Source organism: Dipodomys spectabilis, unplaced genomic scaffold, assembly GCF_019054845.1.
Source record: "Dipodomys spectabilis isolate Male_0828 unplaced genomic scaffold, ASM1905484v1 ptg000370l, whole genome shotgun sequence".
NCBI classification, from domain to species: Eukaryota; Metazoa; Chordata; class Mammalia; order Rodentia; family Heteromyidae; genus Dipodomys; species Dipodomys spectabilis.
The window spans coordinates 1103357-1126987 of NW_024871047.1; the positions used below are offsets into that span (position 1 = coordinate 1103357).

The 23631-nt window shown below is 37.1% G+C and overlaps 1 protein-coding gene across 3 annotated transcripts in view; it reads right to left on the reverse strand.

Annotated features, from left to right (window-relative positions):
- LOC122096363 (vascular endothelial growth factor receptor kdr-like) overlaps positions 1-23631 on the reverse strand; it is a 179940-nt gene that overhangs the window by 43338 nt on the left and 112971 nt on the right. For all 3 annotated transcript variants that reach the window (XM_042666894.1, XM_042666892.1, XM_042666893.1), the window contains exons 18-22: positions 8426-8561; positions 6290-6394; positions 5353-5466; positions 1967-2055; positions 678-885 (exon numbers count right to left, since the gene is read on the reverse strand). In XM_042666894.1, the coding sequence (XP_042522828.1) occupies positions 678-885; positions 1967-2055; positions 5353-5466; positions 6290-6394; positions 8426-8561 (652 nt within the window). The remainder of the gene's footprint in view (positions 1-677; positions 886-1966; positions 2056-5352; positions 5467-6289; positions 6395-8425; positions 8562-23631) is intronic.

Genomic DNA, 23631 nt, shown 5'->3' on the forward strand with positions numbered 1-23631 from the left:
TAGTTGCATTAAATGCACCAGAGTAGAATATCCATTAAAAAGACACTGAACAAAGTTTTTTACTTTCTTTCACATGAAGAAAACAGAAACGTAGAGAAGATATGTGACTTACCAAATGGAACATAGTAAAACAAGCAATAAAATACAAATGTAATGAATTATCAAGACAGTGGAAGGCCCCTCATGCTTACAAAAAAGTAGATACCATCTATCAAGGACTTTTTGTAACCCAAAGGACTCTGAAATGACATTAGCAGAGCAAGGAGTGCAACCATCCAGGGAAGATCAGAAGCAACATTGGAGGACATAGGTAGGCAGAGACCTCAGGCAAAATAAGACAAATCCTCAGAGTTGATGCCTGAATCTCATAGCTCTAATGAGGATGATGGGGAAAGATTGGAAGAAGTAAGAAGCCTGAGTTCAGTTTCTACTTCTTTTACTAATTACGTGTGTTGAATAAGCAATCACCTTTGACTAGACCAAATACTGATTCCATATATACTGTGTACGTTACTGGATAACAATAACCTTAGGATAGAGCATAAAGTTTTCTGGAGAAATTTAGCAATAAAAAATGCCAGAGAAGTTCTGTAAAATGGAATTGAGTGTAGGGTTCTAGAACATCTGTACTGTCCCCTGCCTCAAACTCTTGAGAAGAAGGGCCCACTTGTACATACCTACTTGGTGGATGGATGTGGCCCCCACAAGGTGGTGGTTACTTCCTTCTTCCTCATCAGATTCACTGTAACTCTTGTCCTCAATGAAACCTGAGCTGGTGGAACTTCCTGTACTAGCCATGCTCTGCAGACGGTACTTAGTCAGCTGTGTAAGATCATTGTCCAAATCATGAATAGTCTTCATCTTTTTTTCCATATTGAGCTGAGACTGGTAATTTAAATAGAGTCTCAAAATTAGAACAGACATTAAAAATCACCTATTCCACCTTACTTTACATTTCCATTAGAGAAACTAAGGCACAAAAAGATATAAGGCAGTAGCTAAACTCTACATAGCTTGAGTCTAAGTGGATAGTAATGAATACCAACCCAAGGCTCTTTTCCCCATGCCTTAATACCAATTAATTCATCTTTAATAGATAAAAGACCTAGAGCTAGCCACTTTGGGGAAGCATTTTGCCCCAGAAGTTAGCAGAACTTCCGAGGCCCAGAATATTCTATGGAATATGTAATCCAATGGATACCAAATTATAATATTCTTGAGCTCTATGCTCAAAAGGACTTTTCCGGAGCACAGATAATAGAATGGAGCCTCATGATGTTTTAGACCTACTACTTCCTTTCCCGTTGCTAAAACTAGTCTATAGGAGGACCTTGTATCTTAAACTAATACATGGCTAGGTAAGTTGAACACTGACTCAGATAACTGAAGACAAATATTTTTTTCTTCATTTATAACCTAATTTCAGATACTTTCCAAGATAAAGCATGTTTTATGTGATGCAATTCTTTTGCAGTACTCTAAGAAGTGGAGTCAATTAATTTTTCCACCAAGGAGTAAGGAGTATAGCACGCAACATGGACATAAAAGGGAAATGGTAAAAGACTTGAGTTCCTGATCATTTCCTAGAAGTAAAAATTATCTAACCTGAAAAACCTCATCCTGGAGCTCAAGGTTAAATCAGATAGCTTGGACTCATGGCTACAGAAGACTAAGGAAATGGTGGAGTCTTGCATTACCTAACCACTCTGGGCTTCAGAGTGTAATTGAGGCCAACACGAAGCAAAGATATTTCATTCAATGATAAACTGCCTGCTTCAGAGCTCACTGTATTAAAATCTCTATTGAATGTATAAATGCACATCCTATAGTCTTTAACCAATATCATCACTCACCACTGCTATCCTATACTGTTTCTATTCTCCCTTTATTCCTAATTACCAATAGAAAATCTACAGAAAGGACTCCAATATTGGAAATGAGTATGGAGTTCTTTTGGGGAACTTACCTTGGAAGCAATAAAATCTCCTCTCTTTCCTCTCAGGAAGTTGGCCAGATTTCCATATTTGCAGAATTCTACTATGATCATCAAAGGACCTACCAAAAAATGTTCATGAACTATGATGCGATGTAGCAAACTCTTTGACTATCCTTGTTTTGGTGACCTTATGATTAGGGATGTCTTACAATATCTTGAAATAGCTCTAGTCATAAATAACTTGACTATAACTAATGTTAAAAAGAATGGTGATTGTCTTTTGAAAAAACAGACTGGTAAAGAAGGAGGAGAAAGGTTAGCAAAAGTAGTTTGAAGACTGTCAAAGTAAGGTCAACGAACCTCCTGAGCTTGACTCTGAAGTATACTGGGATGTGTAACATGGAAGAAACTATAATCAACAGGGAGAAATAAAGAATTCCAGGCCAAGAACTGTAATCTTAAATACTTAGGAGGCTGAGATCTGAGGATATGAGGATCTGAGGATCACAGGTCAACACCATAAGTGGAGCTATGGCTTAAAGTGGTAGAACAATAGCCTTGAGAAAAAGCTCATGTACTGTACTCATGCCCTGAGTTCAAGCCCCAGGACTGACCCCCCCCCCCAAAAAGAGAAGAAGGATTCCTAAGATAAATACAAATGAAAGCAACTCATGGAAATGAACCCAACATTGCAGAAGATACTTTCAAAGAATTCAATACACAATTCAGGAAGATAATTGTAATCATTACAATCATTAGAGCTCAAGAAAGAATAAATCTAATGAGAAGAACAGATAAACAAGTGAGAATTGGGAAAGAATCAAATATTTTCAGCTATGTAATCCAACAACCATCTGAGTAAGAGAGAAAGAGAAGAACAAAGCGTACTAAATAGGCTGGAGGAGAACAATAAAGGTATGAAAATTAGCAAAAAAAAAAAAATCAAAATAATAATCTAAGTGAAAATGGTGTCAACTCTAACTCATACTGGCTGAATGGATTGAAAAACAAAATCCCATTATATGGTGTCTGTAAGAAACACAATTTGCTTGTAAAGACTACATATATTAGGAGTAAAAGAATGGAGAATGGCATTTCAAGAAAATATAATCCAAAAGCAAGCTGATAAAGTAAATCCAATCCAAAATTAGTCAGAAAAGATAAAGAACATCACTACACAATAATGAAAGGAACAAGAAGATATACTGGTTTTAAGTACAGATGCAACAAATAATTGTGCACATAAGTTCATAAAAAACATAACTGAACATAAAGATACATAAATGTCCAGATAACGTGGTAGTGGAAGATTTCAGTATCTCACTATCATCAAGAAATAGATCATTATGACAAAGAGTTAAGGATGAAACTTCAAAGTTAATATGCATCATAAATCAAATGGACTTAACTAATATCTATGTTTTCCATAGACATTAAATACAAAAAGAGAATAACTTGTTTCTTGCCAAACAATAAATAAATCTAGAAATTAGAAACTCAAAATTACAGAAAGTATATAAAATGGGCAAAATGAACATTATGATTTATTTTGATCATTGGGTCACTGAAGAAATCAGAGAAAATTAAAATGTCTTAGAATAAAATATAAATGAGAATATAAATTTCCAAAACTGGTGTGATACAGCAATTCAAAGAGGGAGATTTGTAGCTATGAGCACAAAATAATGACCTAATAATTCATCTTAATGTCTTAGAATATCAAAAAATAAAGGAAAACTAAAATTAATGGAATAGAAGAAGTAATAAAGCTCAGTTTTAAAGTTCATCAACTGGAAATCAAAAGAACAATTCACAAAATCAATAAAATAAAAGAGTTCTTTCAAAACTAAGTAAGGGGGCTGGGAAGGTAGCTCAGTGATAGAATGATTGCCTTGCATGCATGAGGCCCTGGGTTCGATTCCTCAGCACCACATACACAGAAAAAGCTGGAAGTGGCGCTGTGGTTCAAGTGGTAGAGTGCTAACTTTGAGCTGAAGAGCTGCGGGACAGCACCCAGGCCCAAAGTTCAGGCCCCATGACCAACAAGAAAGAAAGAAAGAAAGAAAGAAAGAAAGAAAGAAAGAAAGAAAGAAAGAAGGAAAGAAGGAAAGAAAGAAAGAAAGAAAGAAAGAAAGAAAGAAAGAAAGAAAGAAAGAAAGAAAGAAAGAAAGAAAGGAAGGAAGGAAGGAAGGAAGGAAGGAAGGAAGGAAGGAAGAAAGAAAGGAAGGGAAGAAAGAAAGAAAGAAAGGGAAGGAAGGAAGGAAGGAAAGAAGGAAGGAAGGAAGGAAGGAAGGAAGGAAGGAAAGAAAGAAAGAAAGAGAAAGAAAAGAAGGGAGGGAGGGAGGGAGGGAGGGAGGGAGGGAGGGAAGAAGGGAGGGAGGGACAGAAAGAGGGCGAGGGAGGGAAAGACTTTAAAATAGTTGAATAAAATGATAGTGAAGTGCCATAAAGTAGAAAAAAAAAGAAAGAAAGAAAGTAAAAAAGGTTATTTTGGGCTGGGAAGGTAGCTCAGTGGTAGAGCGCTTGCCTTGCATGCATGAGGCCCTGTGTTCGATTCCTCAGCACCACATAAGCAAAAAGAAAAAAGTCAGAAGTGGTGCTGTGGGTCAAGTGGTAGAGTGCTAGCCTTGAGCTGAAGAGCTGAGGGACAGCGCCCAGACCTAGAGTACAGGCCTCACGACCGGGCCCCCCCCCCCCAAAAAAAAAAGTTAAAAAAAAAAAAAGGAAAAAAGGTTATTTAGAATAGTTGAATAAAAGGATACTGAAGTACTATATATTAGAAAAATGAAAGCCTTTGTTTCAGGTGCAGATAAAGGGTTTAAAACTGTTAATAGACATGGAGTAGAAAATGATTGTAGAATAAATAGGTGAAATCTTCAGGCTACTGAGCTACAGAATCTCCTGCACTGACTAGTTTGCTATATTTTGGAGCCCAAAGTGTATTCTTCACAACTCATGTGCTCAAGTTCTCATAGGGTATTGAGCTGTCAGAAATCATAGATATAAGCCCAATCCCTTTATAATAGTCTTCTTTTGAGTTGGTGGCAAAGAACATAGGCATTGGAAATCTTGTACAGTGAAAGAAAAATTTAAGTTTAAAGAATCTCGGGCTGGGAAGTTGGCTCAGTGGTAGAGCGCTTGCCTTGTATGCCTGAGGCCCTGGGTTCGATTCCTCAGTACCACATAAGCAAAAAGACAAAAAGCCGGAAGTGGCGCTGTGGCTCAAGTGGTAGAGCGCTAGCCTTGAGCTGAAGAGCTGAGGGACAGCACTCAGGCCCAGAGTCCAGGCCCCACGACTGGACCTCCCAAAAAAAATCTCATATGCAGTACAGGAAGGCATATCTACATCAGTATCTACCTTTCTCCTAGAAACATGACCCTTAAGAAGCAGTTCTGGATAGCTATGGAAAAGTTACCTCCAGGCTTAGTGCAAGCACCAAGTAAGTTGACCACATTGAGGTGATGACCAATGTGAATGAGGATCTTCAATTCTGACATCAAAGCTTTGCACTCACTGGATGTTGCACAATCTGCTTGAAATAAGCACAGTCATTTAACAATAGAATTTTTGTCCCTAGGAGAAGTAAGTAAAGCAGAGAAAATCCTGCATACTGGTAAGAAATTCTAGGAGAGAGGTCTAGAATACAATCACTCATTTATTGCTTGTCTTTTCCAAATACTATTATAAATAAATACATAAAGAAAACATTCACATGCACTTATTTACTTATTCTCTAAGCTGTATGTACTTTCAGTAAACCTTCCATGTTCCTGTTTTGAAATGAGCACTCATAGCTATTCCTCCTTGTGATAAACTTTTTCTGTGTTACTAACCTGGAAGAGGTAATCAATAACTTCCCTCAGATTGGTTTAAGAGATAGTTTACATGGATTGAATAGTTTTAGAACATATAAACACTCATTTGCCTGTTCAAGACTGGAAGCATACTACTGCTTTTTGCATCCCTGAACATGAGAATATAGTTGTAATTCTAAGATTATTTTATTTCACTTAATTTCTACTAAGCCCTGTAGAAATTTTGGTAGTTACATCATGCTGTTGACTCATATCGACCTTACAATGAACTACAATTGTGAAAACTTCACTTCTACACTCAGGTTGTACCAAAAAGAATAATAATAAAGGGGCTGTCATGTAAGGTCCCTTGATGATTCACTTCAATTTTCAAGGCTAATGTTTCCATGAACACATAGATTTAAACAGGTTGAAAGTTGGATGTAGTTACATCTTTCTACTACTTCTAATTTGTGTCATTTTTAGTCCAGATTTCCACCTGCCCTGAGAATATCTACAGATATGCCGTCATAGCCTCCCATGGTATAGAAATATTACCTTTAAGCATTTTCACTGCCACTGTTTTACAAGTTGACGCTCTGTCAATGCCAAAGGCACAAGCTTCCATCACTTTACCAAAGGCACCATGACCAAGAATTTTACCTGTGGTGGCAAGAAGTGAAAATTAGCAGTAGTGAAAAGACACCAAAGAGAAGGAGAAATTTGGCTTTGGTAACAGATAACAGAACAGACAAGCATTTATATGGAGATTTTCATACCATCCTGCAGGAAATACCAATGCAATTAAATTTGCATTCTTTCTTTTCGTGGTAAATTTTTTTGGGGGGGGGGTCAGTCATGGATCTTGAACTCTACCAGTTGAGCCACAGTGCCACTTCTGGCCTTTTCTGTTTATATGGTGCTGGGGAATCAAACCCAGGGCCTCATGCATGTGAGGCATATTCTACCACTGAGCCACCTTCCCAGCTCTATAAATGTTTTCTTTTAGCAGTAAATTTTTTCTTCAAAACATTTGTTAATTCTCTACATTATATTATTCAAGACATTATTATATTGTTTACATCATTTTATTTGTCTACTTTACTAAGCTGTAAAGTCAGTAAAGCCTGTCTTCTTTATCACTGTATTCCTAGCATCTACAATAATGTTAGTACATGATTGATGTCTAATAAATAAATGTGGAATAAAAGAATGAAAGGCTATCACATAGCAGCTGTGTAAAGAACTACTTGGGTTGATGAAGGACTCACTTGTTACTAGAACTCTGGATATATTTCTATAACATTCATTGTCAAAGAGACTATTATAAACTAATCTAACATTTTTGAGCATTTTAAAGCTGTAAAAAGATTTCCAAATGTTATTTCACTGGATTCTCACTAAAGTTATATGAATCAATATTAATATCTTCTTTTTATAGATGAGAAAAATAAAACTCAGAAAGCATGTTGCCTATCCTGTTTACCCATCTTGTATATCTAAAAATTCCAATTCTAATGTTATGTGTATAATACATCTCTGCTACCATAATATATTATAGCAGAATTAAGTTACTTTAATGAGCTGATGGAAAGAGTCAGAATCAATTTTTGAAGGATAGTCAAATCTATGAAAACTTAAAATAACAAGGGAACGGGGCTGGGAAGGTGGCTCAGTGGTAGAGCGCTTGCCTTGCATGCTTGAGTCCCTGGGTTCGATTCCTCAGCCTCACATAAGCAAAAAGAAAAAAGCAGGAAGTGGCGCTGTGGCTCAAGTGGTAGAGTGCTAGCCTTGAGCTGAAGAGCTGAGGGACAGCACCCAGGCCCAGAGTTCAGGCCCCACGACCAGACCCAAAAAAAAAAAAAAAATAACAAGGGAACACCTTATTGAAGAATGAAACATTAGCCAGGCATTAGTGGCTCATGCCTATAATCCTAGCTACTCAGGAGGCTGAGATCTGAGGAAAGTCCATGAGACTCTTATCTCCAATAAACGATCAGAAAACCAGAAATTGCGGTGGCTCAAGTAGTAGAGCACTTGCCTTGAGCTGAAGAGTTCAGGGACAGTGTCCAGGCCCAGAGTTCAAGCCCCACGACCACACACACACACACACACACACACACACACACACACACACACACACACACACACACACACGAATGAAACATTGTTCTATGCTAAGAAAATGGCATTCCTATTCTATTTTCTATTGCCACTGTGTGTGAGAGAGAGACAGAGAGAGAGAGATGAGAGAAAGAGAGAGAAAGACAGAGAGGAGAGAGAGAGAAAGAAAGAGAGGGAGAGGGGAGAGAGATAGTACTTGGCTTGAACACAGGGCGGCCTGAGCACTGTCCCTTAGCTTTTTCAATCAAGTCTGACACTGGACCACTCAAGCCACAGCTCCACTTCTGGCTATTTACTGGTTAACTGGAGATAAGAGTCTCATGGATCTGTTTGCTGGGCCGGGTTGAAACTGTGATCCCCAGATCTCAATCTTCTGAGTAGGTACAATTACAGCCAAGAGGTACTAGTGCCTGGTTCAATTGCCATCTTTGTGATCCATCCCACTTTGTCTAAAGCCATCAGCACTACATAAATAACCCAGGTGCATCCTAGATTGCAATTAGTTTATTTCTTCCACAGTAATGTTATAAGTCTATTGAGAAAGGAATGTTGAGGGATATTGGTGCTCACCCAGCTGTAACCGATCTCTCGGAAATTCCCATTTACTGTCATCGTAGGGAAGCCTGTCACATTGTTGGTCAAGAGGCATCTCTTCAGGATCCATTATGATGGAGAGGTAGCCAGTTTTTATTTCTGACACATTAGGCTGCAAAAAATGGGGGAGTGGGGAACATTACTATGTTTTCTTGATTTTCTGATGGGTTATAAGGGCTCTTAAATTTCCTATTTTAAATTTTGGGCTAGCTCAGAAACTCAAAAAGACATTTAAGCAAGTAAAAATAATAAAGAGCACTGTACTACACAAACATAACAACTTAGGATAATAGGCCAATACTCATGTAGAAATATTTAAATTTTAAAAATAAGGACTACTGTTAGTTACAATTACAAATTAGAGAACTTAAGGGCTATGTCCTTCCCCCAAAGCAACTAATAAGGTGGCAGAAATGAGCATCATCAACATTTGAAGAGCACTTGGATCTGTTAAAAATTAAAATAACAAGAGAAGACCTTATTAAAGAAAAAAGCAGCTGCTTTATGGTAAGAGTGTGCCATAACATTTTAAATGTGCATCTCCAACATCTGGTATTAGCAGCATACATAAAGATAGCAACTCCTGGGGGTATGATTCTTAATGTCAAAAGAAACAATACGACATTTACTTTAAAGTTAGGTCCATAGCTTTTAAGCTATCTAGAAGATTCCTCAAGGACCAGTAGTACAAGGAGTTCTCTTTATTTAATCAAACTCAGGGCATAAGCAGAAAATGATTGCATTCACAGGCAAGATTGCTGAAAGCATTTGTAGGTAAAGCTATTGGCCAAAACACTCTGCAAAAAAGTAAACAACTTTGCACAAATACTGAGAAACATTGGAGGGAAAAGGTTTCTAAAAATGAGATACAGATGGGAATAAGAGTTTAAAACACGAGCTGGGGAGGTGGCTCAGTGGTAAAGCGCTTGCCTTGCATGCCTGAGACCCTGGGTTCGATTCCTTAGCACCACATAAGCAAAAAGAAAAAAAAGCCAGAAGTGGCGCTGTGGCTCAAGTGGTAGAGCACTAGCCTTGAGCTGAAGAGCTGAGGGACAGCACCCAGGCCCAGAGTTCAGGCCCCACAACCGGACCCAAAAAAACAAAACAAAACAAAAAAAGAGTTTAAAACACTACTGAGTATACTAGAAAATAAAAAGGTGATAGGCATGCTTTGGGGGTGACAGTATGATAAGAAAAGTCTTTTGTTCTCTGATAGACTTAAAAGCAGGAAGTGAAGGCTAAAGCAGAAATGTTAATAGCATGCCTAAGGATTGAAACATTGACTGCACATAGAACCAATATATAGTAACATTTCTGTATATCAAGAATAATTGTGTGAGGAAAAAAAAAAACAGGAAAACAATCACATTCAAAACAGACTTAGAAAGCCTTAAATACCTGGGAACAAATTTGGTATCGAACAATGAAATAGAATACACAACCTGGAAATAAGCCAGAACCTGCTAATCTTTGAAAAAGGTCCACAAAATCATTGTTGAAGAAAAGATAGCCTCTCAATAATTAGTGCTGGGAGAAGACTGGGGATGTCCACATGTAGAAGACTAAAACAGCTCCCTTTCTCTCACCATGTACTAATAATAATTGAGAGTGGATCAATGATTTTAATATAAGACATGAAGCTTTGAAACTAATACAAGTAAATATATCTTTACTGAAAGATAAAGGAATAGGCACAAGAAAACTTCTTGAATAGAACTGCAATTGCTCAGCAAATAACAGGAAGTATTGTCAAATGGGACTGCATCAAAATGAAAAAGCTATTTTGCAGCCAAGGAAATAGTAACTAGAATAGAGAAACACATTACAGAAGGGAGAAAATCAACAATCCAATCATTAGTTTGGCAAATAAACTCAATTGACAATTCTCAAAAGAAGTTCAAATGGAGAGGGTGAAGGATGGGGAATATGGTCAAAGTATTTTATGTGCATCAATGCAGAGCAATGTAACCTGTTGATGTTGTTTTAAGGGGTGGTGGGCAGAGGGACTTATTGATCAAGGTACATTGTATGTATGAATAGAAATATCACAATTAGTTATAGTACAACTAATATATACTAATAGTTTTTAAAGTAAAATGCATACACTTCATGTATCTGAAAAATAAATCACCATAAAAGTATAACAATAAAGAAAATGAAGAAATTAGAATACTCTCAGATAACAAAACAGTCTGCCACTAGTAGACTTGCCCTACAAAAAAAAATACTAAGGAAAGTCCACACTGAAATTATAGTAGACAGTGACTTAAACCCATACAGTGAAATAGAGGAGAATGATAAAAGGCACTACGTAAGAATATAAATATTATCATATTTTTACATTTTAGGAGCATCAATTAGTTGTACAAAGGAGTTACATTTTGACATGCCCATATGTGCATACAATGTATCTTGATGAGACTTAGTCCATCACTCTCCCACATTCTCCTCTCCTTTTTTCCCAAACGCAATCCAACAAAATTTGTTGTTCTCTTTGCAGACATGCACATGAAGTATTTTGACCACATCTACCTTCTTTATCTTCTGCATTGGCCCCTCAAATCCCTCTATAACCCAAACCTAGGATAGGAGGTATTTACAGGCCTCTCATCTTTTTCTTGTATGCTGTGTCCAAATAGTTTTCACTGCAGTATTTCACACATGCATATATAATATTTTAATCAGATTGACTCTTACTCTCACTTTCCCCACCCCATTACCCCCTATTATTCAACAGCTTTCAGCAAGTCTAATTATGTTGTATTTATTCAAAGTTGCACTATATTTCAGTTTTCAACTTCTAACATCTTTTCCTCTCAACTCTTTAAATCCCTCAAACATCCCCACAATTACAAAGCATGTTATGTGTGTGTGTGTGTTTATTCCTCAATGTATTTAGACATATATTTATCTTTCAGATCTAGCATACACTTATGAGAGACAATATGTGACCTTGTCTTTGAACCTAACTTACTTTGCTTAACATTATTTTCTCCAGTTGCATCTATTTCCCTTCAAATGATATAATTTCATTCTTTTTAAGGCCAAATAATTCTCCACTTTGTTTGTACATGTACCAAATTTTCTTGACCTTTCAGCAGCTCTAAGGCATCTGGGCTGTTTCTATAGACTGGATATAGTGAACAATGCTGCAATAAACATGAGTATCATAAATGCTTCCATTATATCCTGTCTTATATTGCTAGGGATATATGCCCCAGATTGGTATCACTGGGTTGTATGGTAGTTTACTTTTTTTAGTTTTTTAGTTTTATGAGAAACATGTATGCTATTTCCACAGTGGTTCCTCACTTTGGGTTAAACAGAAAAGATCTTAAAAGTCTTCCGGTGTGCTTTTAGAAATATTCCTCTAATAGATAGCCACCATATTTTCCTGTTTTTTCATTCTCTAGTTTCAAGAATCATCTTTGCCGTCAATCTTCTTTGCTCTAGCTCCTCATATAACTACTGAATAAAGACTTGAAGTGGGTTTCCTAAACCCCAGCTGGTATTACTGATGCTATTATCGCTCTGACAACCCTACAGAGTAACAATGCAGCTAGCAGCTTGTATCTGTATTTTAAAAATGAGTCTCATACAATCATCGAATTACTATATATAATCACCAAGTTTCTATACTCATCTATAGGCAGTTTCTCAAAGAACTGGACTAATAATGCTTTATAAGGGACTTGAAGAAACCTTTTAGTCCATTGCTTTTCTTTTTTTTCTTGAATTCTGGTACAAGGTTTACATTTTAATATACTAGTGACAGCTGTTCCACAGATATTATTTTTAAAAAATCACATAATGTTTAGCATTCATCTTGTAAGAAAAATATACAAATCAACAATAAGGTACAAATTTTATGATTTATTAGCAATAACACATTATTATTTGTAGCTAGTCATCCCATTTTGATTAGCTTTTCCACAAATAACACACAAATATATATTAATGGCTCCAATTTCCAGCTTCATCATAATTTTATTTCCAAAGTCATTTAGCTCATTGTCTAGAAATAGGAAGTTCTCAGACTTTGAATATTCAAAATTTATTATTTGTAACTAGAAGCTAGAGAACAGCATGGAAAAAACTCATGTGTATGTTCACTCCACTCTCTGGAATTCATCAACCCATGTAGTAATGGTTTACATCCTGTACCAATTGCTTTGAAAGGTTTGGTATATCAAATGTACCCTAAGATGCAATTTCTTCCTAGAACAGTGAAGAATTTAGTTATAGTCAATGCTTTATAGTGAATTCAAACATATTACATTAGTTGTTGATATGATTTTTAGAAAAATCAATGGTACCCTTAGAATTACTCTGAAAAACACCAAGAAATGGTAACCTCCTTAGAAACAAAACCTCCTTCAGAAACAATTTCTAAATCAACTGAAATGGACTCTTGAAAGCGACTTTAAAATTAAAGCAAAATAACATGCATGCAATCTAGCTACCTAAGAGGCTGAGATTTAAGAATTGTGGTTCAATGCCAGACCAGGCAGGAAAGCCTATGAGGCTCTTATCTCCAATTAACCACCAAAAAGATAAAAGTGGAGTTGTAGCTTAAGTGATAGAGTACTAGCCTTGAGCAAAAATACTCAGCAATAACTCCCAGACCCTGAGTTCAAGCCCCAAGACTGGCAAAAAGCACAACAACAATAAAAAATAACATTTTTAACTTTTTCCATGCTACTCTTCATAAGATCTCTCCCCCCGCCGCCCTCTCTCTCTCTCTCTCTCTCTCTCTCTCTCTCACACACACACACACACACACACACACACACACACACACACACACACGAATATTAAGAGACTTTCATACCTAATTTCTTCTTTCCTATTAAAAAATGCAGTTGTTCATTTCTTCCTGTTCATTATAAACTATAGTTTGGGTAAAATTTTGTAACTACATAGATTATTGTGTGAAGTGGGGGAGGTATTGACAATGAAGAAATGGCTAAGACTTCTATTAGCAGCCTTTTAGCTTCTCTAAATAAATTTTGGAATAATCTGAGGAGAGAATTTATTATTCGAGAAAGACAGCTGGTAAGCAACATAAATAAGTCTCTTGTATATTATCTGGTCATAAATCTATTTTACATTTTTAGAAAAGATTATTTATTTTCAAAAAAGTGTTAACAATTTGTTTTTGCCTGTAACAGACTGAAACTGAAGTTTGGGAAAGTGATAGACAAAGTATATTTTCCCTTTCTCACAAAACTCCAGAGACATGAGAGACAATAGTTCCATCCTGAGGTAGAGGTAATATGTGTAAGAAGAAAGTTCACCTTCCCACTAGACATGAAGATAATGAAGTAAGACAGGAGAAATGCTAGAGATAGATAGATAGGTAGATAGATAGATAGATAGATAGATAGATAGATAGATAGATAGATAGATAGATAGATAGATAGATAGATAGATAGAGAGGCCTATGACTATCATTAGTGATATGTTATAATCAATGGAAGGTTGATTTCATGCCTTCTGATTCCCTTTTCCTGTTTTCAGATCCTCAGTACAACTTTTCCGGTATTTGATGACCTGGTTACCAAAGATGACCTGCATATGTTTTCAAAGTCCAGTGCAGAAGTGGTGACAAGTAAAACATTAAAAAAAAAAAAAAGGTTATTATAGCCGGAAGCTGGTGGCTCATGCCTGTAATCCTAGCTACTCAGGAGGCTGTCCCGGCAGGAAAGTCTGTGAAACTCTTATTTCCAATAAACTACCAGAAAACCAGAAGTGGTGCTGTGGCTCAAGTGGTAGAGCTCTAGCCTTGAGCTGAAGAGCTGAAGCACAGTGACCAGGCCCAGAGTTCAAGCCCCATGACTGAAGATGATTATAGATGTTCTTCCAGGAACAAAGCAGAGATACAAGAATATGTACCTGTCTGTGTCTGTCTGACATGCAGGTTAAGTTACTGTGGGTGTGATTGTTCCCTGAGGAGCCTCAGGAGTAGATGAGAAGGAGTATACAAGAGAACCACAAAAGGCTGAGCTGCTTAAAGAAATTTGGGATGTGCAGTCAAAGGCTCCTTTCAGTGACACACAAGGCACAAGTGAAAGAAACTGGAGAAGTTTTGCAATATTAGTAAGACTTTAAGAAAAATGGATGGAGGTTGATTGTTGTTGACTGCCAAAATTGAATACATGTATATTTAAAGAATGATTCTGTCTGTAAGGGTGTATGTGTGTGTGTGTGTGTGTGTGTGTGTGTGTGTGTGTGTGTGTGTGTGTGTGTGTGTGCGTGCGCGCTCGTGCGTGCGCTTGCGCGTGTGCCCACGTGCACCCATTCACAGTGAAGCAGCTTATCAGAATTAGCTTGGGAAGGGGGAGAAGGGATAAATATGAACCATGGAGAGGGTGAGCTTCCTTAGCATACATTGCATGTGTATATGGACATGTCAAAATGAAAGCCCTTGGACAGCTAATTGATGCTCATTTTTAAAAGTAAAGACAAAATACAGATGCTTTCCACAAACTGGGGAAGACAATATATTTCTAATAAAAAGGCATTCATTCTGCTCTTAGAGAACATCAAATATGACTGAAAGCAATATTATAAGCCAATATGTGTGGACAAAGGGTGAACCAATTCTGCAGTGTTACTCACTAGACATTATGTAGGCCATTGCTTTTCAAACTGAATGCAAAAACAAACATGGAGACTCATAGCCAGTTTTATTAAGCATAAATGGAAGCCAGGCACTGGTGGCTAATACTTGTAATCCTTGCCACTAAAGAGGCTGAGATCTGAGGATTCAGGTTTGAAACCAGTCCAGCCAGGAAACACTGTGAGATTCTTATAACCAAATAATTACCAAAAATCTGGAAGTAGAGCCATGACTCAAAAGGGAAAGCACTAGACTTGAGCAGAAAAAATAAATAAATGGAGGTTGGAGGTATGGCTGAGTTGGTAGAACATTAGCCAATGAGTGAAAGCATCAAGTATGGAATCCCAGTCTCAGATTAGAAAAAAAAACAACAAATAAATGGAATGATAAATAGTAGTATACCACATGTGACTGGAATGAGTAACTTTTTGTTACTATTTTCCTACTTGGATTTTCAATGTGTTTGTGGGTTTTATAAACATTTGGACATAGAAAAAATTTAAATAAGTCAAAACATTTTAATCTGCTTTCATGAAATATTTTCTCAAGAATGCTTTGGGAGACCTTCTCTAGAGCATACCAGATAACCTACATTTTTTCCTAGCTCTTTACAGAATTCTATTTTACCTTGTGGTTTATTAATGTAGATGATATATATCTAACTGTATTGATTTTGAAATTATTATAGCTTGATAGTCTTAAAATATAAATTAAATGTTCCATAATTTCCTGTCTTATTTGAAAACCACAAATATCACTTTAAAAAAGATCTTAGAGCTGGGTGCAGGTACAAATGGAGTTGTGGCTTGAAGGGGTAGAATATTAGCCTTGAAGAAAACAAACCTCGGGGCTGGGAAGGTGGCTCAGTGGTAGAGCGCTTGCCTTGCATGCATGAGGCCCTGGGTTCGATTCCTCAGCACCACATAAGCAAAAAGAAAAAAGCTGGAAGTGGCATTGTGGCTCAAGTGGTAGAGCGCTAGCCTTGAGCTGAAGAGCTGAGGGACAGCGCCCAGGCCCAGGGTTCAGGCCCCATGACCGGACCCAAAAAAAAAAAAAAAAAAGAAAAAAAAAAAAGAAAACAAACCTCAAAGACGGTGCCCAGGCCCTGAGTTCAAGAACAGCACACAGGCCCTGAGTTCAAGAACAGCACAAACAAACATACACACACACACACACACACACACACACACACACACACACACACACACACACACTGTCTCTGTCTGTCTCTCTTCGAATCACTCTTATTTCTCTTCCATTTTTCTATTTCTGTACTCTGCTGTTTTGTTGCTGTTGGTTGTGGGGCCTGAACTCTGGGCCTGGGTGCTGACCCTCAGCTCTTCAGCTCAAGGCTAACGCTCTACCACTTGAGCCACAGCGCCAGTTCTGGCTTTGTCTGTTTATGTATTGCTGAGAAATTGAACCCAGGGCCTCATGCATGCAAGGAAATCACTCCACCACTGAGCCACCTTCCCAGCCCATATACTTTTTATAACACTGATATCATACTTTTATGTCCTGAAAATCTGATTGTGCCACTAAGATTAACTCAGGCAGATTAGGTATTTCCAAATTAGATATGTGATAGCTAGCAAGATCAATAGAAAGCCTACAGATTGGGAGAAGATCTTCACTAGCCATACAATAGATAAGGGTCTCATATCTAAAATAGACTGAGAACTCAAAAAACTAAATCCCCCAACAACAAATCCTCAAAGAACAACTGCCAGATAAATAAGTGGGCTAAAGACTTAAAGAGAAACTTCTCTGAAGAGGAAATTAGAATGGCCAATAGACACAGAAGAAATGCTCAACTTCTCTAGCCATAAAAGAAATGCAAATCAAATAACATTGAGATTACACCTCACCCCAGTTAGAATGGCTATAATCAAGAATTCTAATAATAACAGATGCTGGAGGGGATGTGGACAGAAGGGAACCTTACTGCATTGTTGGTGGGACTATAAACTTGTTCAACCACTTTGGAAAGTAGTATGGAGGTTCCTCAAAAGACTCCACATAGAGCTCCCCTATGACCCAGCAATCCCATTTTTAGGCATGTACTCAAATGTTCACAAACAAGACTACACTAAAGCTACCAGCACAACTATGTTTATTGCAGCATTATTCACCATAGCTAAGATATAGAACCAACCCAGATGCCCCTCCGTGGATCAAGAAAATATGGCATATATATATATATATATACACACACACACATATGTATATACATATATATGACATATATATATATACACATGTATATGAGATGGAGTTCTATGCCTCCATCAGAAAGAATGACATTGCCCCATTTGTTAGGAAATGGAAAGACTTAGAAAAAATTATATTAAGTGAAGTAAGTGAAGTAAGTCAGGCCCAAAGAAATATAGGTCCCATGGTTTCCCTTATTTGCAATAACTAGTATAAGTCTAGAACAAGTAGAAAAGGTCAAAAGCTATGTACATATGACCATATAAGATGATGTTAATGAAATGAACCTCAAGATAGGTTTTTTCTTTCTTGCTATTGTTTTTAATGTCTTTAAAATGTACTATGTGATTTTTTTGTTTTTTGTGTATGATCTTACTCCATAGTATAACCTGTTTTCACTGTATTTGATGTCGGTGCCCTGCACCTTGTATATACATTTTGCTAATTTGGGGAGAGGAAGGGAAATAACAAAATGCTGATAAAGATACAGGTTGATCCATTGTAACAATGAGATGCACAATACACTATGTTGGAAATGAACTTTACAACTTGGAGGGAGAGGAGTTGGGGAGGTGGGAAGGGAAGGGATGGTAGGGGGTAAACAAAGGAGGAGGTAACAATGCTCCATAGGAAATGTACTTATTACCTTACTCATGTAATTGTAACCCCTCTGTACAATATTTTTACAATAAAAACATATAAAAAAGAAACTGTGAAAAAATTAGATATGTGAATATAATCAAAACAAACAACATTACTTTTAATCACAATTAGAAACAGTTCTCAAAATTTTATTGTATCAATGACATTAAGAAATGCTACTATTTAATAAATGTACTATCTTGCCCATGTAATTGTAACCCCTCTGTACAGTATTTTCACAATAAAAAAATAATAAATAAATAAAAAAAAGAAATGCTACTATAGAAAATAGGACAAAAAGAAAGAAAACAAATGCTACTTTGTAGGGTGTAGTGATTTGCATCTATGATCCTGAGTACTTAGGAGACAGAAATCAAGAGGATCTCAGTTTGAGGCTAGTTCAGGCAAAATGTTTAGGAAAACATATCTCAACCAGTAAAGCTGGGTGTTGTGGTACAGGCCTGTCATCTTACATGGGAAACATAAGTAGAAGAGTTACAGTCCAGGCTGATGCAGACGTAAATGGGAGACACTGGAAAAATAATGAAAGCACAAAACCTAAACGTACAGATCAAGTGGTAGAGGGCCTAAGGCCTTGAATTTAGACTCTAGTGTCTCAAAATTAGATATGTCACACTCTATTGGTTTTAGATGACTGTATTCCATCAAAGCAAAGAAGTATATTTCCATGGTTTATAGAAACATACAGACTGAGATTTAAAATGTGTTTGAATTTATTTTAATTATGCAAGGCAATTTTATAGAATAGGAATTTTTAGTTATACCAGATGCTGCCTTTGGTACCCATTAATAAAATATTTTTCTTTATTTTCATTTTTCTTTATATTAGCATATGTTAGACTGTAAAATGATATTAAATTGCAAAATACAATTTTCATTATGATCTTTCTAACATGCATATAAACTGATCTGATAATATACAACTCCTCTATGACTCATATTTATCAACCCTCCCCCATATCACTTTCCCATTGCCATCCAACTCTCTAGTATCCTCCCTCGTACTTTCATGACCTTCAGTTTTTCTCCTAGTTTCTAAAACTGAAAGAAAATATATAAAACTTGTGTTGGTGGGGCTAGCTTATTTCATTCAGTATGATAATCTCTAGTTCAATATATTTTTCAAGAAAATGACAAAAAAAATTGTTGGTTGTGGGGCTTCAACTCATGGTCTGGGTGCTGTCTCTGAGTTCTTTTGTTCAATGCTTGTGCTATACCACTTTGAGCCACAGCATCACTTCCGGTTTTCTGGTGGTCAATAGGATATAAGAGTCTCATAGATTTTCTTGCCCCAGCTGGGTTTGAACTGTGATCCTCAGTTCTCAGCCTCCTAAGTAGTTAGGACTACAGGCATGAACTCACAGTGCCCAGCAATTTTATTTTTTTAAATGGACAATTAAACATCTAGTGTAGCCAGGTGCTGACATTGCAGTTTATTGTTTTGATGTGATGAAATTTCTTGACTTGATCCAATCTCATTTGTCAATTATCCTCTTATTTCCTGAGCTGTTAGAGACCTATTAAGAAATTCTTGTGGCTCAAAATCGTAATCCTCACTACTCAGAAAGCAGAGACTTGAAAATGCAGGTTCAAAGTACAGAAAACATCCCCATACTCTTATCTCAATTCACCACCAAAAAGCCAGAAGTAGAGGTGTGGCTCAAGTGGTAGAGTGCCAGCCTTGAACAAAAAGACAAGTGAGAGTCCAAACCCCTGAGTTCAGGCCCCAGTACAAGTATACACACATACACACAAAAATAAAACCTGTGAGTTTAAGTAGGACATATTGTAATGATATGTTAAACTGTAAGAATGGCATCCCCTTCTGTGTCACTAATAAAAGATTATTTATATGTATTACGTATATGTAAATATATATTATGTGATATATAATTTCCCTGCCTCCTCATCTATAGACCCTTGCTTCTTTTGGAGGATTAATCAGGAAAAAGTATACTTAATCTTCTTTGTAAATTCCTTTATTCAAATGCTTATTTAGTGTTCTACTAGACAGGGAGATTTTTAAGTCTCCTTTCAAGTTTAATACCTATTTTGTCAAATGATCCATATATATTTGGAAAAAGGGAAATAAAAAGAGAACATAGAGTGAAGGATGTGAGGTGTGAGGAGGAAACTTAATCCTGACTTGGTTGATGCTTGGATGAGATTCCGCCTTGTCCTGAGATATTGATTAAAGGATGCTAGCTACCAGACAGTTTATACTTTTCTTCCTAGACTTGCCTGTGTTACAAAAATATTACCACTAGGTGGCAGAATAATCAAAGAAAAAGGACTGGTGAGCAACCCAAACAAGTAACCTGTTTTCATTTGTGATGGAGGAATACATTTTTTACTTTGTACCAATCCCTACGACCCCAAATAAAAGAAGTTCCTCTCCTAGATCTGTATCTTGAAGTGTTTCACCTATATTGTCCTGTAGATTTAAAATCTTAATTATTATATTAAAGGCTTTGATCCATATTTACTGATTGTTTTACAAGATAGGAGATGGAGACCTAATTTTAATCTTCTATAGGTGGCTATCCAGTTTGTCCAGAAACAGTTGGTTAAAAGACTTTTTTCTAGTACATGTTTTTGGCAACTTTGTGAAGAATAAGATGGAAGTACCTACTTGAGCTTATATCTTGGTTTTTTGTTTTTGTTTTTGGCGTTTTTTTTTTTTTTATTGCTTTTTTTGTTGTTGTTTTTTTGGTTGGTCGTGGGGCTTTGAACTCTGGGCCTGAATGCTGTACCTCAGCCCTTCAACTCAAGGCTAGTGATCTACCACTTGAGCTACAGCACCACTGCTTATATCTTGTTTTGTATTCTATTAATATATTTGTCTGGTTTTTGTGCCAATACCATTTTCTTTTATTGCTATGTACTATTGTGATAACTCCATAATGGCTTATTTTGCTCAGGACTGCTTTGATTAACAGGGTCTTTTGTGTTTCTATATAAGTTTTAGGATTTAGGTTTTCTATTTGTATGAAGAATGTCAACTGAATTTTCCTCGAATTTATATTACATTTGCTTAATGCCTCTGATAGTATGGTCATTTCAACATTATTTGTTCTGTCCATATATTTACATTATATGTAAATGTATATGTAAATATAATGCTTCATCATCATCTCCTATAATTTCTTTCTTCAATGTTTTAGTGTTTGTTATAAATGAGCATTTAAGTTTATGCCAAAACACTTTTTGAAGGTATTATGAGTAGCATTTCTTTCTTTTTTCCTTTTTTTTTTTAAATCAGTTGTGGGGCTTGAACTCTGGGCTTGGGTGCTATTCCTGTGCTCTTCAGCTCAAGGCAAGTGCTCTACCGCTTGAGCCACAGCACCACTTCTGGTTTTCTGGTGGTTAATTGGAGATAAGAGTCTCACGGACTTTTCTGCCCGAGCTGGCTTTGAACCGTGATCCTCAGATCTCAGCCTCCTCAGTAGCTAGGATTACAAGCGTGAGCTACTGGCGCCTGGCTAGGATTTCTTTCTTGACTTCTAATTCAAGTTCACTGCCAGTGTATAGAAAAGCATGATTTTGTATCATGCTGCTGTGCTGAAATTTTTTTTTATCAGATCTAAAAGTTTTCTAGTAGACTCTTCATGGTCTTTTAAATACAAGATCATGTCATCTGACACCAGAGATTCTTTGATTATTTATTTTCCTATTTGTCTTCCTTTTATTAATATCTATTACCTTATGGCTATGGCTACAAATTCAAGCACAATATTAAATAACAATGGTGATGGTGGATAGATATCTCATATCTGCTTTTAGATGAAATGCCCTGAGATTTTCCCTATTCAAAATAATGCTGGCTATAGATTTGTCATGCATAGCCTTTATTGTGTTGAGGTATAGTCCTTCCTGAAATAGACCAGCCATAAAAGGGAAACCTGACTCCTAAGGGGCCCCCATCCTAAGCCCATGTACAGACCCCACCTGTAAACTAGGAACTACATTTCTTTTCCTCTTCGAGTTGGTTAGAGATCAAGTGGAGTGTTTGAAAATTGGGTGAATCTTTGGCTATAAGGCTATATACTCTGCCCAGAAGTGCGAAACTATATATCAACTCTAGCACTACCTCAACATACCTGGTCATAAAATTTTAATTAAAAAAAAAATAAGCCAGGCACTAGTGGCTCAAGTCTGTACTCCTAACTACTCAGGAGGCTGAGATCTGAGGATTGTGGTTCAAAGCCAGCATGGGACAGGAAAGTCTATGAGACTCTTATCTCCAGTTAACCACCAGAAAACCAGAAGTAGAGCTATGGCTCAAAGTGGTAGAGGACTAGCCTTGAGTGAAATGGCTCAGGGACAATGCCAGGCTCTGAGTTCAAGCCCCACAAGTGACCGTCAGACCAATCAATCAATCAATCAATCAATCAATAAGCACTTGTAAACAAGAACAAAATCATATAATTTTCAGGAAAAAGAATGGAGCTGGAGGTATTTTAAGTGAAAAAAAAAAAAACACTTATAAGACATATACTGGCCAGGAGCTGGGTGGCTCACACCTGTAATCCTAGCTACTCAGGAGGCTGAGATCTGAAGATCACAGTTCAAAGCCAGCCCAGGCAGGAAAGTCCGAGAGACTCTTATCTCTACTCAGAAATCCGGAAGTGGTGCTGTGGCTCAAGTGGAAGAGTACTTGCCTTGAGCTGAAGGGCTGAGAGATAGCACCTAGGCCCAGAGTTCAAGCCCCACGACCAACCAAAAAAAAAAAAAAAAAGCATATACTTCGTGTTTTCTTACAGGTTAAGAATCTACACCTACAGAAAAAATAAATAAAAGCAAAACACTGGTAGCATATGCCTGTAATCCTAGCTACTTAGGAAGCTGAGGTCTGAGGATCACAATTCCAAACAAGCTGAAGCAGGAAATTCCCTGAGTTTTATCTCCAATTTGCAGCAAAAAAAGCCAAAAGTGGAACTGTGGCTCAAGTGGCAGAGCACTAACCTTGAGCAGAAAAAAAACTAAAGGACAGTTCAAGCCCCAGGTTCAAGCCCCAGTACCAGCAAGAAGGAAGGAAGGAAGGAAAGAAGGAAGAAAGGAAGGAAGGAAGGAAGGAAGGAAGGAAGGAAGGAAGGAAGGAAGGAAGGAAGGAAGGAAGGAAGGAAGGAAGGAGAAAGGAAGAAAGGAATGAAGGAAAGAAGGAAGGAAAGAAAGAAAAAGAAAAAAGGAAAGAAAGAAAGGAAAGAAGGAAGGAAGGAAGGAAGGAAAGAAGGAAGGAAGAAAGGAAGGAAGGAAGGAGAAAAGAAAGAAAGAGAAAAGAGACAGAAGGATGAAAAGCTATAAATGGCCAATAAATATAAAAATAACAAAAGTTGGGGGTTTTTTTTGCCAGTTCTGGGGCTTGAACTCAGGGCCTGGGCACTGCCTCTGAGCTTCTTTTGCTCAAGGTGAGCATTCTACCACTTCAGGCACAATACCACTTCTTGCTTTTTCTATTTATGTGATACTGAGGAATCAAACTCAGAGCTTCATGCATACTAGGCAAGCACTCTACCACTAAGCCACATTCCCAGCCCCATCAAAAAATACCTTTAAAACAAAAAACTGTGTTAGTATTTGGGAACAGAACCAGTGGGAGATAGTAAAGAGAAATTAGAGTGAGAGTGCAATGTGTACATGTATGAGCAGGTGATAATGAAGACAGGCACAAGTGGCTCATGCCTGT